Below are 17,310 nucleotides of genomic sequence, written 5' to 3' on the forward strand. Positions count from 1 at the left end.
ACAGGGAACGCAGAGAGAGAGAGAGAGGACACAGGGAACGCAGAGAGAGAGAGAGAGAGGACACAGGGAACGCAGAGAGAGAGAGAGGACACAGGGAACGCAGAGAGAGAGAGAGGAGAGAGAGAGGACACAGGGAACGCAGAGAGAGAGAGAGGACACAGGGAACGCAGAGAGAGAGAGGACACAGGGAATGCAGAGAGAGAGAGGACACAGGGAATGCAGAGAGAGAGAGGACACAGGGAACGCAGAGAGAGAGAGGACACAGGAACGCAGAGAGAGAGAGAGACACAGGAACGCAGAGAGAGAGAGAGAGAGAGAGGACACAGGGAACGCAGAGAGAGAGAGAGAGGACACAGGGAACGAGAGAGAGAGGACACAGGGAACGCAGAGAGAGAGAGAGGACACGGAACGCAGAGAGAGAGAGAGAGAGACAGGGGGAACAGAGAGAGGGAGAGAGAGAGGACACAGGGAACGCAGAGAGAGAGAGAGAGGACACAGGGAACGCAGAGAGAGAGAGAGGACACAGGGAACGAGAGAGAGAGAGAGAGAGAGGACACAGGGAACGCAGAGAGAGAGAGAGACACAGGGAACGGAGAGAGAGAGAGGACACAGGGAACGGAGAGAGAGAGGACACAGGGAACAGAGAGAGAGAGGACACAGGGAATAGAGAACAGAGAGAGAGAGGACACAGGGAATGGAGAGAGAGAGAGAGAGGACACAGGGAATGGAGAGAGAGAGAGAGAGAGACACAGGGAACGGAGAGAGAGAGAGAGAGACACAGGGAACGGAGAGAGAGAGAGAGAGAGAGACACAGGGAACGGAGAGAGAGAGAGAGAGGACACAGGGAACGGAGAGAGAGAGAGAGAGAGGACACAGGAACGGAGAGAGAGAGAGGACACAGGGAACGGAGAGAGAGAGAGAGGACACAGGGAACGGAGAGAGAGAGAGAGAGAGGACACAGGGAACGAGAGAGAGAGAGAGAGAGGACACAGGGAACGGAGAGAGAGAGAGAGGACACAGGGAACGGAGAGAGAGAGAGAGGACACAGGGAACGGAGAGAGAGAGAGAGGACACAGGGAACGGAGAGAGAGAGAGAGGACACAGGGAACGGAGAGAGAGAGAGAGGACACAGGGAACGGAGAGAGAGAGAGAGGACACAGGGAACGGAGAGAGAGAGAGGACACAGGGAACGGAGAGAGAGAGAGAGGACACAGGGAACGGAGAGAGAGAGAGAGAGGACACAGGGAACAGAGAGAGAGAGAGAGGACACAGGGAACGGAGAGAGAGAGAGAGGACACAGGAACGGAGAGAGAGAGAGAGAGGACACAGGGAACGGAGAGAGAGAGGACACAGGGAACGGAGAGAGAGAGAGAGAGGACACAGGGAACGGAGAGAGAGAGAGGACACAGGGAACGGAGAGAGAGAGAGAGAGGACACAGGGAACGAGAGAGAGGACACAGGGAACGCAGAGAGAGAGAGAGAGGACACAGGGAACGGAGAGAGAGAGGACACAGGGAATGAGAGAGAGAGAGAGAGACACAGGGAACGGAGAGAGAGAGAGAGAGGGACACAGGGAACGGAGAGAGAGAGAGAGAGAGAGAGAGAGGAGAGACACAGGGAACGAGAGAGAGAGAGAGGACACAGGGAACGGAGAGAGAGAGAGAGGACACAGGGAACGGAGAGAGAGAGAGAGGACACAGGGAACGGAGAGAGAGAGAGAGGACACAGGGAACGGAGAGAGAGAGAGAGGACACAGGGAACGGAGAGAGAGAGAGAGGACACAGGGAACGGAGAGAGAGAGAGAGGACACAGGGAACGGAGAGAGAGAGAGAGGACACGGAACGGAGAGAGAGAGAGAGAGGACACAGGGAACGGAGAGAGAGAGAGAGAGGACACAGGGAACGGAGAGAGAGAGAGGACACAGGGAACGGAGAGAGAGAGAGAGAGGACACAGGGAACGCAGAGAGAGGACACAGGGAACGCAGAGAGAGAGAGAGGACACAGGGAACGCAGAGAGAGAGAGGACACAGGGAATGAGAGAGAGAGAGAGAGAGAGAGAGAGAGAGAGAGAGAGAGAGAGAGAGACACAGGGAACGCAGAGAGAGAGAGAGAGAGAGAGAGAGAGAGAGAGAGAGAGAGAGAGAGAGAGAGAGATACAGGGAACACAGAGAGAGAGAGAGAGAGAGAGACACAGGGAACGAGAGAGAGAGAGAGAGAGAGAGAGGATACAGGAACGAGAGAGAGAGAGAGAGAGGGACACAGGGAACGAGAGAGAGAGAGAGAGAGGACACAGGGAACGAGAGAGAGAGACACAGGGAACGAGAGAGAGAGAGAGAGAGAGAGAGGACCAGGGAACGCAGAGAGAGAGAGGACACAGGGAACGCAGAGAGAGAGAGAGGACACAGGGAACGCAGAGAGAGAGAGGACACAGGGAACGCAGAGAGAGAGAGAGAGAGAGACACAGGGAACGCAGAGAGGACACAGGGAACGCAGAGAGAGAGAGAGAGGACACAGGGAACGCAGAGAGGACACAGGGAACGCAGAGAGAGAGAGAGAGAGAGAGGACACAGGGAACGCAGAGAGAGAGGACACAGGGAACGGAGAGAGAGAGAGAGAGAGAGAGGACACAGGGAACGGAGAGAGAGAGAGAGAGAGAGAGAGAGAGAGGACACAGGGAACGCAGAGAGAGAGAGCGAGGACACAGGGAACGCAGAGAGCGAGGACACAGGGAACGCAGAGAGAGAGAGAGAGGACACAGGGAACGCAGAGAGAGAGAGAGGACACAGGGAACGCAGAGAGAGAGAGGACACAGGGAACGCAGAGAGAGAGAGAGGACACAGGGAATGCAGAGAGAGAGAGAGAGGACACAGGGAACGCAGAGAGAGAGGACACGGGGAATGGAGAGAGAGAGAGAGAGAGAGAGAGATTAAACTATAGGTTTAGATAAATATCAAAGTGACAATGGTAACAGAATGTGTTTTAAGTTTTCGATGTTGAAAAGTCAAGGGTAATCTACTACGTTATTTGAATTAGTCGTGTGTGTGGTAAGACAGAGGGGGAGTCCTTGGGGCTGTCCCTATGCTCCACACGGAAAAAGCTGAGGAAAAAGAGTGTTTATTATCAGTGTATCCTGGAGCTCTCAACGCTGGTCTTTGTGTGGTGAGATCTGGCTATCAAAACCACAGAGAAACACGAAACTGATTCAACCTCGACTACCTCTCCTCTGCCCTTATCATGCTTTTACAACTCTCATCGTGTGTGTGTGTGTGAAAGTGAATGAGTCTGTTGTGTGAGCGTATTCTGTGGCCAGAGTGGAGCCCCTTGGGATTGGCACTCTTGACATCAAAAGGCCAAAAGAACAGAAAAACAGAGAGGAAGAGGAGAGCGAGGGAAGGGAAGCTTTTGTGTGTGTGGCCCTGAGAGCTCAGTTCCTAATGAGACGCAGTCAGCAACACAACACAATAAACCTGCTTCAGGCCCTACCCATTCAAAGAAGGAAAGCAAGAGTGTGTGTGAGAGAGAGAAACATTGTATGCCGGCATAACACTAAGAGAAACATCCATGACATCTACAACACCTGTATCTCATTTAGTTTCTGTCATCTTGCCTCTAAAATCTCATGTCAAATATAGACACTCACACAGCAGCCGCTGCATGTCGGCCTCATGTCAGACAAATGGATGTGTTGACGTTGTTCTCTCACTACAAGGCTTAGTATACTAAATATCTGACACATGGTCTGGGCGTGAGGCTGTCTATGATTCAGGGGAGACTGAGAGAGAACATGGTCCTGGGAACCCACTGTGGATCCAGGTTTTCATCTCAACTCAGTTAATTAGCCCACGTTAAACTATTATCAATATTATTGGTAAATATTCTTAGAGATGGCATTTGTCTGTGTGTATTTTGGGGAGAGAATCTCGAAAATGAGGGATTCAAAGTTAATTGGTGGCCTTTTAAAACAAGGCAGATCCTAATTGCTGGCGGCCTTCAGTGAGATCCAGCATCCACAGTGGGTACCCAGGACCAGGGTCGATTCCATAGGTGCATTGTGTGGGCTGAAGAGAAGCAGAGGGAATATGTTGTTTCACCAATGAAAGGCGAGTGAATGTCTGTCCGCCTGCTCTTTGCTGCTGCCGAGCGTGATCTTTATATAACTATTAAACATATCTTCTTACTAAACTCTCTGACTCGACAGTCACACACTGATCACCAGATCAATTCAAATCATGCTTGGGAGCAGGAAGCACATATGCCTTTATTTTCCTTGACATGTTGTTTCTAGTCCAGCTCCTGTGCTATATTTGAATGTGTGATTTTCCTTCTTCTGTGGTGTCTCCGTTTCAGGCAGGTGGCCAGGAAACACACTTAGTGCATAAAGGTGACATTGTTAGGTGCTCCTGGACATCCCAGCGTGGTATCACACACCTGGATCACACCTGTGGGTCCAACTATTTGATTATCACATGTTAATGTTCTAGATAGGCTCACCGGTTGCAAAACATATTATGCAAATTAGTGGATTGTTTGGCTCAAAGATGCCAAAAAGAGGCTCTTTGTCACAATAACGGGAGGTTTACATGAACACACAGAGAGGGAGGCGGGATAGAGGGAGATAGAGATACTGGGAGGGCGCTAGAGAGAAAGTGTTGAAAGGAACATAGAAAAAGAGATGTCACAGAGTTGAGACTGCAGAGTGGCTTTGGGCTGTGCTGTCCTGAAAGAGGGAGAGGGAGTGTGTTAGACGGCTGTCCTGTGTGTGACTGAAGAGAACATGACGTGTTTCAGCATCACCAGTGCTCTACTGTGGAGGGGTCCTCTGGGTCTGGGGACCTCCACACTCACCGCACCGAAGAGGTACCTCTCCCTTACTGTACCTTGCTCTCTGTTTCTCTCTCTGACGGGGTCCTGAATGAGGAGAGACGGAATGCTTCTTTTCCATAGTTGTCATTAACTCTGAAAAGGGGGGAAGGATAAGGGTTTGAAGTGTTTGTCCTATACCTAGGATTTATTTATTTATTTATTTTATTTTACCTTTATTTAACCAGGCAAGTCAGTTAAGAACAAATTCTTATTTTCAATGACGGCCTAGGAACAGTGGGTTAACTGCCTGTTCAGGGGCAGAACGACAGATTTGTACCTTGTCAGCTCGGGGGTTTGAATTTGCAACCCTCCCGGTTACTAGTACAACGCTCTAACCACTAGGCTACCCTGCTACCCTATAAGAAAGCTCAGGAAATATATATATACAGTATATTATCTTTACATATTTAACCCCGTATTTTTTGGGGCACACAACTACCTCCATACTTCCATGTGTTTTGTACTGGTTACATTGAGGAGCTCCATGACCCTGGTGGGGGTCGTAGAGCAAAACAGAGAACACCATCGTGTTCGTGCGAGTCTCCGCCTTCTCAGAAAAACAGTTTGACCTACAAAATATTATGGGAAGACTGATTTTCGGGACGTCTCATGGTCTGACAAACACTGCTGTAGCTCGGTCACCTTCCCACAGATGTGGAAGGCCGACATGGGCAGATTTAGTGGATTGAGACTCAGCCCACGCAAAACAACTGATATCTCTAGCTTGAACTGATGGTTTTTGATGGGGTTGTCTATTGACACACGCAAGGGTGTGTCAATAGACTCTTAAGGATTAAAAACTTGCTTGTGATATCACAAGTTAATGATTTGTTGTACTGCATAATTTAGCTGGTATAGAAATGTAGACATTTCATGGTAAATATTTTCAATTCAAGTAACAGTCCAGTGTTTTCAGATTTCTATGAAATATGACATATAATGAATTACAATATGAGTTAAATAGTTTTCCTTCCAAAAAATTGTAATTAAGTATGTTAAACAGCTTGTCTGTGTTGGAATGGTGTGGGTGTACCCCAACAACAGAATGGTGTGGGTGTACTGTATACCACTCATTCAAAATATTCATGCAAGTAGACGGCTGATTGGCCAGCTCATCATCCTCAGGAAATGGCAAGCATTTTTTTTAAACCTTGTGTTTGAGTTACAAGTTTGAGGTGGGGCTTTTCAAGGTTTTTTTTTCTCCAATTTTCGTTTTGGCCACTTACTAGTATAGGATTCAACTAAATAATTTGGGTATGAGTCAACAGACTACAAACTTTTAAAAGTGAGAATTTCACTGGACAGCTACTTAAACAATTACCTTCCTCTTTGGTTTGTTTGGGATTCAGTCAAACCACCACCACAATGTAGAATGTAGTTATTTCCATTTGTGTACTTATTACCATGTTAACAGTAATACCAGCTGAGATGGGACTGTTTAATAAAGTATAATTAAACATTAGGCAGAGGGAATGGCTGCAGTGGGGTTCCACAGGGCATCTAACTTCATTCCCCCAGGGAGGACCATGGTACTAGAGTCCCACTAAGCGTCTGAACCTGTACTATAGTGCACCTGCTACTTTACAAGGGTTCTGTCCCAGCCACCAATCAGGCTTTAATGTTGCCATCGCCAGCCTCACCTGCTACTATACCAGCCCTCAGGGTTTAAGGGAATCAACCACTCTCTGCTGGTGAACAACTGCATGTCAACATGCTAACTTTGCCAGAGTATTGAAACATTCCTAAAGCAGGATTGATTGAATCCAGCCATAGGTTTATAATGGCTCGTGGCACCGTAACACAACATTAAACAAACTTTTTTAAAGACTTGTCAGTTCTGTCTGTTTGTCTCTCTCTCTCTCTCTGCCCCAAGGAGTCCATGCAGAGCTTCTGCCTTTACATTTGTCAGTCTCAGAGTTCAATGGCAGTTTTTTTATTTGTTTAATAAAATAATTCAGTCACTTGATCAGCCGCCGTGTGCAGGAATGGAACGGACTCCTTGCTCAACTCCGTCTCTGTCTCTCTCCCTTTACTAGTCCCCTTCAGGCCATGTTTGGAAAACAATAGACAGTTTTCCCAGCACTAACTGCTCCTGTCAGGGAGGGAGGGATGTGTATTTATTTTCCCTTTTGTACTTTCACTATTTGCATCATTACAACACTAAATAAATAAATAAAAAATGTAAAAAAAAAATATATATATATATATATATATATATATATACATACATACATACATACATACATACATACACATACATACACATACATACATACATACATACATACATACATACATACATACATACATACATACATACATACATACATACATACATACATACATACATACATACATACATACATACATACATACATACATACATACATACATACATACATACATAATGACATTTGAAATGTCTTTATTCTTTTGAACTTCTGTGAGTGTGATGTTAATTTTTATTGTTCACTTTTGTTTATCTACTTAACTTGCTTTGGCAATGTTAACATGCTTCCCATGCCAATAAAGCCCTTCAATTGAATTGAGGGAGAACAGATAACATTGGCATTGCAGATGCCCCGGGGTGAGATGTTGGGTTTGCATGTTACAACATGTTGTGTAACTGAAGCTTTTGTCTGCTGTTTAGTGTGTCGTGGGAAGTGTATGATTTCAGAGGTGTCGGAGCTCAAGACTCAGTGCTAATCTTATCTCTGCTCTTATCCTGCCTCCCTCCTTTCTTAGATGTAATCACTGAACTTGACTGGATTGGTGAAGGCAATGTATTGGAACTTGCTTTCACCTGTCTCCGAGTTTTCATTCCATTTGAACTGTCGATAAGTGCAAACTGTTTACGTGCTATACAGTTTTCCAGTCCCACTTCAATGAAATAGTTTTTAAATGCTCCTGATAAATGCATGGTGTCATGACAGTCCCAAGCAGCTATATTCACCAGGGGTCTTACATATAGGACTGTGGTGAGGCTCATAAACTCAACAGAAAAATACATGTCCCTTTTTCAGGACCCTGTCTTTCAAAGACAATCTGTAAAACCAAATAACTTCACAGATCTTCATTGTAAAGGGTTTAAACACTGTTTCCCATGCTTGCTCAATGAACCATAAACAATGAATGAACATGCACCTGTGGAACGGTAGTTAAGACACTAACAGCTTACAGATGGTGGGCAATTTAGGTCACACAAACTTAGGACACTAAAGAGGCCGTTCTACTGACTCTGAAAAACACCAAAAGAAAGATGCCCAGGGTCCCTGCTCATCTGTGTGAACGTGTCTTAGGCATGCTGCAAGGAGGCATGAGGACTACAGATGTGACCAGGGCAATAAATTGCAATGTCTGTACTGTGAGACACTTAAGACAGCGATACAGGGAGACCGGACGTACAGCTGATGGTCCTCGCAGTGGCAGACCACATGTAACAACACCTGCACAGGATCGGTACATCTGAACATCACACCTGCGGGACAGGTACAGGATGGCAATAACAACTGCCCGAGTTACACCAGGAACGCACAATCCCTCCATCAGTGCTCAGACTGTCTGCAATAGGCTGAGTGAGGCTGGACTGAGGGCTTGTAGGCCTGTTGTAAAGGCAGGTCCTCACCAGACATCACCGGCAACAACGTCGCCTATGGACACAAACCCACGATCGCTGGACCAGACAGGACTGGTAAAAAGTGCTCTTCTCTGGCGAGTCGCGGTTTTGTCTCACCAGGGGTGATGGTCGGATTTGCGTTTATCGTTGAAGGAATGAGCGTTACGCTGAGGCCTGTACTCTGGAGCGGGATCGATTTGGAGGTGGAGGGTCTGTCATTGTCTGGGGCGGTGTGTCACAGCATCATCGGACTGAGCTTGTTGTCGTTGCAGGCAATCTCAACGCAGTACGTTACAGGGAAGACATCTTCCTCCCTCATGTGGTACCCTTCCTGCAGGCTCATCCTGACAGGACCCTGCAGCATGACAATGCCACCAGCCATACTGCTCGTCCTGTGCATGATTTTCTGCAAGACAGGAATGTCAGTGTTCTGCCATGGCCAGCGAAGAGCCCGGATCTCAATCCCATTGAGCACGTCCGGGACCTGTTGGATCGGAGGTGAGGGCTAGACCCATTCCCTCCAGAAATGTCCGGGAACTTGCAGGTGCCTTGGTGGAAGAGTGGGGTAACATCTCACCACAAGAACTGTCAAATCTGGTGCAGTCCATGAGGAGGAGATGCACTGCAGTACTTAATGCAGCTGGTGGCCACACCAGATAGTGACTGTTACTTTTGATTTTGACCCCCTTTTTCAGGGACACATTATTCAATTTCTGTTAGTCACATGTCTGTGGAACTTGTTCAGTTTTTCTCTCAGTTGTTGAATCTTATTATGTTCATACAAATATTTACACATGTTACGTTTGCTGAAAATAAACACAGTTGACAGTGAGGGGATGCTTCTTTTTCTGCTGAGTTTACATCTACACTACATGACCAAAAGTATATGGACACCTGCTCGTTAAACATCTCATTCCAAAATTATGGGAATTAATATGGAGTTGGTCCCCCCTTTGCTGGTATAACAGCCTCCACTCTTCTGGGAAGGCTTTCCACTAAATGTTGGAACATTGCTGCAGGGACTTGCTTCCATTTAGCCACGAGCATTCGTGAGGTCGTGCACCTATGTTGGATGATTAGGCGTGGCTCGCAGTCGGCGTTCAAATTCATCCCAAAGGTGTTTGTTGGGGTTGAGGTCAGGGCTCTGTGAAGGCCAGTCAGGTTCTTCCACAACGATCTCAACAAACCATTTCTGTATGGACCTCACTTTGTGCATGGGGGCATTGTCATGCTGCAACAGGAAAGGGCCTTCCCCAAACTGTTGCCACAATTTTGGAAGCACAGACTCATCTAGAATTTCATTGTATGCTGCAGCATTAAGATTTCCTATCACTGGAACTAACCATGAAAAACAGCCCCAGACAATTATTCCTCCTCCACTAAACTTTACAGTTGGCACTATGCATTCGGGCAGGTAGCCTTCTCCTGGCATCCGCCAAACCCAAATTCGTCAGTCGGACTGGCAGATGGTGAAGCATGATTCATCAAGCCAGAGAACGCATCAGCTCAACTGCTGTGCCCTATAATAATAATTTGAATGTGTGTTACAGTTTTGATCTGCATGGTCTCATAAAGAGAAGCATGTTAAACTAGCCCAGAGCCCTAGGTAGTCTATTAGGCCACTATCAGACACTACTCTGTAATCCTATTGCATATTTACTTGCTTCAAGATGTCCAAGCAAGCTAAGGTAAATGAACTAAATGACTATTGCCCTGTGGCACACCTCTGCCATCACGAAGCGCTTTGAGAGGCTGGTGAATGACCATATCACCTCCATCTTGCCAGACACACTAGGCCAACTACAATTTGAAATCGCTGTTGCACTGCACATCGTCCTATCCCACCAGGACAACAGGACTACCTATGTGAGAATGCTGTTCGTCGACTACAGCTCTGCTTTCAGCACCATAGTGCCCAGCAAGCTTGTCACTAAGCTCAGGGCCCTGGGTATGAACCCCACCCTGTGCAACTGGGTCTTTGACTTCCTCACGGGCCGACCCCAGGTGGGTGTATGGGTAGGAAACAACACCTCTGCCACGCTGATCCTCAAAATGTGAGGCCCCCTCCAGTACTCTCTGTTTGCATTTTCTGTACTCCCATGACTGCATGGCTACGCACATCTCCAACTCAATCATCAAGTTTGCTGACGACTGCTTACAGGGAAGAGGTTAGAGCACTGGAGGAGAGGTGCCAGGAAAATAACCTCTCAACCTCTCCCTTAACGTAAAAAAACAACAAAGGAGCTGATTGTGGGCAACCGGAGACCGAGGAGGGAGGACCTGAAATGGTCCCACCACACCGACACCATGGGGAAGAAGGTGCATAAGCACCTCTACAACCTCAGGTGGCTAAAGAAATTCGGCATGGCCACTAAGACCGTGACAAACTTCTATAGAAGTGCACCACCCTAAACTGAATGGCTCTCCAGAGGGTGGTGCGGTCACCAGGAGCATGCTGCTTTCCTCCAGGACACTTCCAGCACTGTGTCAGAGGAAGGCCAACAGATCATCAAGGACCTCTGCCACCCGAGTCGCGGTCTGGTCACTCTACGACCATCTAGCAGAAAGAGACAGTACAGGCGCATTAAAGCCAAAAGACTGGAAAAACAGCTTTTATCTGGAGAGTATCTACTGCTGTACATATCATTCTTAGTATATACACTGCTCAAAAAAATAAAGGGAAAACAACAAAAATAACACATCTTAGATCTGAATGAATGAAATATTATTATTAAATATTTTTTTCTTTACATAATTGAATGTGCTGACAACAAAATCCCACAAATTATCAATGGAAATCAAATTTATCAACCCATGGAGGTCTGGATTTGGAGTCACACTCAAAATTAAAGTGGAAAACCACACTACAGGCTGATCCAACTTTGATGTAATGTCCTTAAAACAAGTCAAAATGAGGCTCAGTAGTGTGTGTGGCCTCCACGTGCCTGTATGACCTCCGCCAACTCCTGGACAGTCTGTGGTGCAACGTGGTGTTGGTGGATGGAGCGAGACATGATGTCTCAGATGTGCTCAATTGGATTCAGGTCTGGGGAACGGGCGGGCCAGTCCATAGCATCAATGCCTTCCTCTTGCAGGAACTGCTGACACACTCTAGCCACATGAGGTCTAGCATTATCTTGCATTAGGAGGAACCCAGGGCCAACCACACCAGCATATGGTCTCACAAGGGGTCTGAGGATCTCATCTCGGTACCTAATGGCAGTCATGCTACCTCTGGCGAGCACATGGAGGGCTGTGCGGCCCCCCAAAGAAATGCCACCCCACACCATGGCTGACCCACCACTAAACTGGTCATGCTGGAGGATGTTGCAGGCAGCAGAACATTCTCCATGGCGTCTCCAGACTCTGTCACATCTGTCACATGTGCTCAGTGTGAACCTGCTTTCATCTGTGAAGAGCACAGGGCGCCAGTGGCGAATTTGCCAATCTTGGTGTTCTCTGGCAAATGCCAAACGTCGTGCACGGTGTTGGGCTGTAAGCACAAACCCCACCTGTGGACGTCGGGCCCTCATACCACCCTCATGGAGTCTGTTTCTGACCGTTTGAGCAGACACATGCACATTTGTGGCCTGCTGGAGGTCATTTTGCAGGGCTCTGGCAGTGCTCCTCCTGCTCCTCCTTGCACAAAGGCAGAGGTAGCGGTCCTGCTGCTGGGTTGTTGCCCTCTTACGGCCTCCTCCACGTCTCCTGATGTACTGGCCTGTCTCCTGGTAGCGCCTCCATGCTCTGGACACTACGCTGACAGACACAGCAAACCTTCTTGCCACATCTCGCATGGATGTGCCATCCTGGATGAGCTGCACTACCTGAGCCACTTGTCTGAGTTGTAGACTCCGTCTCATGCTACCACTAGAGTGAAAGCACTGCCAGCATTCAAAAGTGACCAAAACATCAGCCAGGAAGCAGAGCATATTGGGCGTGTCTTGCTAAATGCCTATAATTTCCACCCGTTGTCTATTCCATTTGCACAACAGCATGTGAAATGTATTGTCAATCAGTGTTGCTTCCTAAGTGGACAGTTTGATTTCACAGAAGTGTGATTGACTTGGAGTTACATTGTGTTGTTTAAGTGTTCCCTTTATTTTTTTGAGCAGTGTATCTACACATAGATTGCATTTGGATAACTGATAGTGTTATTTGGGTGGTTAACTGTATTCTTCCTGACATTCCTGAGTTATTATTTTTATATTGGATTATTATTATTTGTGTACTTGTTTTCACATTTTTACTTCATTTTTCAGAGGTAGTAACATACGCATTTTGCTGCACCCGCTAAAACATATGCTAAACTGTGTAAGTGTTGATATTCAAATCACACTTTGCAATTCACAAATCCACATGCACACAAGTTCCACATGGATGCAGTTTGTTATAAACATGGAAGGTGTACATTTAACTTAGATTTGTGTGGAGAGCACTGATAAGCTGTGGAGGGCTGAGGTGAGGCGAGCCCAAGCATTGTCTGAGTTGTGACGCTACGGCATTGTTTAAATGCCGTAGCGTTTAGATTAGATGCGTTGGACCCCAAACTCAGAAAACACACACACCTTAATGCATACCTGGCTGTCAGCAGGTCTGTGACTCAGATTCTGGGCATGCCTTTGTGTTGGACACACAGGCAGAGCGGTGAGACACTCTCTCGCGTGCACACACACACACACACACACACACACACACACACACACACACACACACACACACACACATGGGTGGCAGTCTAAAGCCACATGTGTCAGCTCTATAAGCCAACCACTTTGGAACGCTGATGAGAATGCTGTTAAGAAGCCCAGGAATAACTTCCTGTGCTCCACAGCAGGATGCTGAATGCCACCAACACCCCCACAGGGAAACCTCATCACTCCTTAAACATAGGAACAGTAAAATGAACAGAGTGTTTGAGGTGAAGAAGAAAAGCTTGAGGTGTGTAGAGGAAAGGGATTTGAGTGGATTCTGAAGGTTGTTGCATGTTTGCCCATCCTCTATAACCTAGTGGTTAAGGGGGTTTGGTCAGTAACCGAAAGGTCGCTGGTTCAACTCGGAGTCAGCAAGGTGGAAAAATCTGTCATTCTGCCTAGTAACCCCCAACAACAACTGCTCCCATGATGTCGATTAAGGCACCCCCCTGATTCAGAGGGGTTGGGTTAAATACGGAAGACACAGTTAATCTCCACCCCCTCATATACACACCCTGGGACTGGTAATCTTCAGAACCCCCCCCACCCCCATATTATTTAAAAGGTTTTGGTGAATGGATTGGTTCATATCTCACTCACTCACTATAGCACTCACACACAGGTTTAGAGCCTTGGCCTCTGGAAGGCAGGTGGCTTTGTTAGAGACAGAATATGAGAGGGGGAACGGGGGGAGGAACTCTAATCACTATGCGCTCGGCAGAATGGTGGCGCTCTGCATTTTCTCCCGGTCCCGGAGTCGGTCGGCACATTCCGCTGGCATTGTTATCTGCACTGTTTCCTGCGGCCCGCGGCTTTTGTCCGTCTTTTGCCCATTGTCCCGGCTTCCTTTGTTCCCTCCGTCTAACAATGGCTTTTTTCTCTCCCTTTATTTATATATATATGTGCACTTTTCGCCCTGTGTGTTCTGTTTGTTTTGTTCTCCTGTCTGGCGTGCTTTTCTTTCCTCCTGCAGCGGAGATGGGGAAAAAACGCAGCTAAAGTCAGAGTTCATTAAGGTTCAGCCTCTCTCTCTCTCTGCTCTCTTAGCCTGTCCTTCACTCCATCTCTTTCTTTCACTCTTTCTCTCCATCTCTCAGTCTCTTTCTGTTCGTGTGTGTTTGATGTGCAGAGTCTTCGCCTTGTCATGATGATTAACTTTCCCTGAGACCTACAATGTCTCCCAAACTAGAAGTTCGGTTTTCAAGGTACAGTTGACTTGTGTTTGTGTGACATATTCACAGTATGTCCTTTGTTCCCTACGCAAAGCAGGGGTTTCTATACACGCACACACACCCAAAGCTCAGAGACCCAGAGATAGTCACGCCTGGAAAGCTTATGGTCACATTACAGAGAAAGGTGGTCTGTGTGTGTGTGTGTGTGAGTGATGCACGGGTTGCGAACTTTACCAATGTCAACTAGATTGAATCTTTCCTTCTATTGATCTATTACATTATTCTGTTGAGCAAGTGTTAATATAACGTTAGTCTTCTCGGGCAACATAATGACAAAAGAGAAGCTACATTTATCTAATTGTAGACAAGTTGCTTAACACAGCCTACCAAACTGTCAGAAATTATAAGCAGAAACATATATGTATATCAGGCCACAAAAAATATCCTGCATCCCCTGTCAAAAATGTGTGCTGTTGTGCAGTCACTCTAAGGCTAGAGGCATGAGGGCAGAACAGCATTTGCGTTGCTTTCCCCCTACGTCAAATCAAATGTTATTTGCCACAAGGGCCGAATAAAAGAGGGGTAGTCCTTACAGTGAAATGCTTACTTACAAGCCCTTAACCAACAATGCAGTTTTAAGAAAAATAAGTAAGTAAAAATAACAAATAATTAAAGAGCAGCAGTAAAATAACAGCAGTGAGGCTGTATGGGTACGGTACGGGTACAGAGTCAATGTGTGGGGGCACAGGTTAGTCGAGGTAATTGAGGTAATATGTACATGTAGGTTGAGTTAAAGAGACTATGCATAGATAAAAAACAGAGAGTAGAAGTAGCAGCATAAAAGAGGGGGGGGGGACAAAGCAAATAGTCTGAGTAGCCATTTGCAGAGTCTTATGGCTTGGGGGTAGAAGCTGTTAAGATCCTTTTGGACCTAGACTTGGGGCTCCGGTACCGCTTACGGTGGGTGCGGTAGAAGAGAGAACAGTCTAGTAGGGTAGCTGGAGTCTTTAACAATTTTTAGGGCCTTCCTCTGACACCGCCTGATATAGAGGTCCTGGATGGCAGGAAGCTTGGCCCCAGTGATGTACTGGGCCGTACGCACTACGCTCTGCCTTGCGGTCGGAGGCCGAGCAGTTACCATACCAGGCAGTGATGCAACACTCGATGGTGCAGCTGTAGAACTTTTTCAGGATCTGAAGACCCATGACAAATCTTTTCAGTCTCCTGAGGGGGAATAGTCCATGTGAACAAGCCTATCTATTCACCTGAACGGTTCTTCTGCCCCCCGCCCCCTCACACCACTATTTTTATTCCCCCCCGTTTTCCTCCCAGAATGGTGGAGCCCAGTCCCCCAGCGCTGCATCTCCATGCCAGCGGCGATGTCAGCATGGTGGGCGTCAGTGTGAAGTTGGAGGAGTCTGGAGGAGAAGGGGGAGGAGCCCACACCAGGGCAGAGCAGCTCTCCTCTCCTGCCTGTGATTGGTCAGGACATCAGCCAATGGAACAACTGGAGTCTAGACAGCTGACTCCTCCCCTCTCCCGCTCACCCTCAGTAATAAACTTATCCCATTTTTTTCATGTTTAAACAATCTTTAAAAAAAAGTTTATCCAGGTCTGCTTCCCAATCCCACTAGTCCTTGCCTATATGCACTTGTGCAGATCTGGTTGTACTATGCTTATCACAGACAAGCTAGCTACAGTTTGTTAGCTATATGATTGTGTTCTAATAATGTTTTCCCCTGTCCTTGGTAGGAGGGCTCTCCTGGTAAGGAACAGCTTCTCAGACAGAGTCCTGTTGGGATGAAGGGGGGCAGCAGGGGGTACAACCACCGACCAGATGGACACATGCACCCCACTGTCAGCGAAGGTATGGCAAACCTACATACACCTCGTCTGCGCCCCAGTGTAATCTGTTTCTGATCATTACTTTGCTCTATAGAGATCTCTCCCGTACATTGATAGAGGTGAGGTGTTGAGTTCTTTTTTTTTTTTACAATGCATCCCATTTAGACTCTGAGAAGGCCAGAAGAGTTTGCCTTAGCTCTGTGTGCTCATGTTTGTGCTCCTGTTCATTGGCTACAGAATTGCATTACATTTCCCTTGGCTGTTTTTATTTTTAAAGAGAAAGTACACAAAGTACCTTTCTATTGGAATCCTTACAAAGTAGCAGACCTTGAAATTTGAACTACTGCATTGATTCATACACGTACACAATCTAATTCCGTTGTTCATACAATATGGTGGCTGAACAACAACAAGTAACACATCTTTGTCCTGTTTCCTGTTGGCAGTCATGCCCACCATAGAGAAGCTTCTGAGTGTGGACTGGAGGGAGAAATTTCTGGACAAAAGCCCCCTGGGAGGCAACCACCTGAAAGGTGAGCTTTTACCCTTAACCCTTGACCTTTTACCTCTCACCCATCAGTGCTTTGTCCTTCAGGTCTCTCCACCTGTCTGTCAGTCTCTGCTTGCCTGCCCGTCTGCTTCCTATATCTAATTGTGTCTCTATGTATAATCATGTTTGTACTCCTTTCTCTTTCTTGTTCTCTCTCCTCCTTCCTTCCCAGGCACTCCAGAGTCTCTGGCAGAGAAGGAGCTGCAGTTGTTATTGATGATCAACCAGCTGGGTGGTCTGAGGGAGCAGCTGCTGGGAGCCCACTCTGAGCAGAGGAACATGGCTGCCTTGCTGCTGGAAAAACAACAGCAGCAGATGGAGCTGGCCAGACAGCAGCAGGAACAGGTGATCCTGACCCCTGGCACAACTCACACACTCTGACCCACAAACCATAACATTGACCATAACCTGAGTGTACCTGGACTAAGCTTTGTGTGGTTAATTCCAGATTGCCAAACAGCAGCAGCAGTTGATCCAGCAGCAGCACAAAATCAACCTGCTTCAGCAACAGATCCAGGTGAGACGAGACCTCTACAAATGACATGCTATTTTCATAACAGAATTTAGAAG

The 17,310-nt window shown here is 47.1% G+C and overlaps 1 protein-coding gene across 5 annotated transcripts in view; it reads left to right on the plus strand.

The window, feature by feature from the left end:
* The window catches only part of LOC112218252 (transcription factor SOX-13-like), a 59,892-nt gene that overhangs the window by 29,591 nt on the left and 12,991 nt on the right, over positions 1–17,310 (plus strand). For 2 of the 5 annotated variants that reach the window (XM_024378901.2, XM_042296359.1), the window contains exons 1-6: positions 4,622–4,857; positions 15,678–15,897; positions 16,098–16,212; positions 16,637–16,723; positions 16,913–17,085; positions 17,189–17,257. In XM_024378901.2, the coding sequence (XP_024234669.2) occupies positions 4,775–4,857; positions 15,678–15,897; positions 16,098–16,212; positions 16,637–16,723; positions 16,913–17,085; positions 17,189–17,257 (747 nt within the window). In that variant the 5' untranslated portion in view covers positions 4,622–4,774. Of the gene's footprint in view, positions 1–4,620; positions 4,858–15,677; positions 15,898–16,097; positions 16,213–16,636; positions 16,724–16,912; positions 17,086–17,188; positions 17,258–17,310 lie in introns of those variants that run through there. The other 3 variants (XM_042296367.1, XM_042296375.1, XM_042296365.1) reach the window with 2 other exon arrangements.

This window comes from Oncorhynchus tshawytscha, linkage group LG02, assembly GCF_018296145.1.
Source record: "Oncorhynchus tshawytscha isolate Ot180627B linkage group LG02, Otsh_v2.0, whole genome shotgun sequence".
In the NCBI taxonomy this organism is placed as follows: domain Eukaryota; kingdom Metazoa; phylum Chordata; class Actinopteri; order Salmoniformes; family Salmonidae; genus Oncorhynchus; species Oncorhynchus tshawytscha.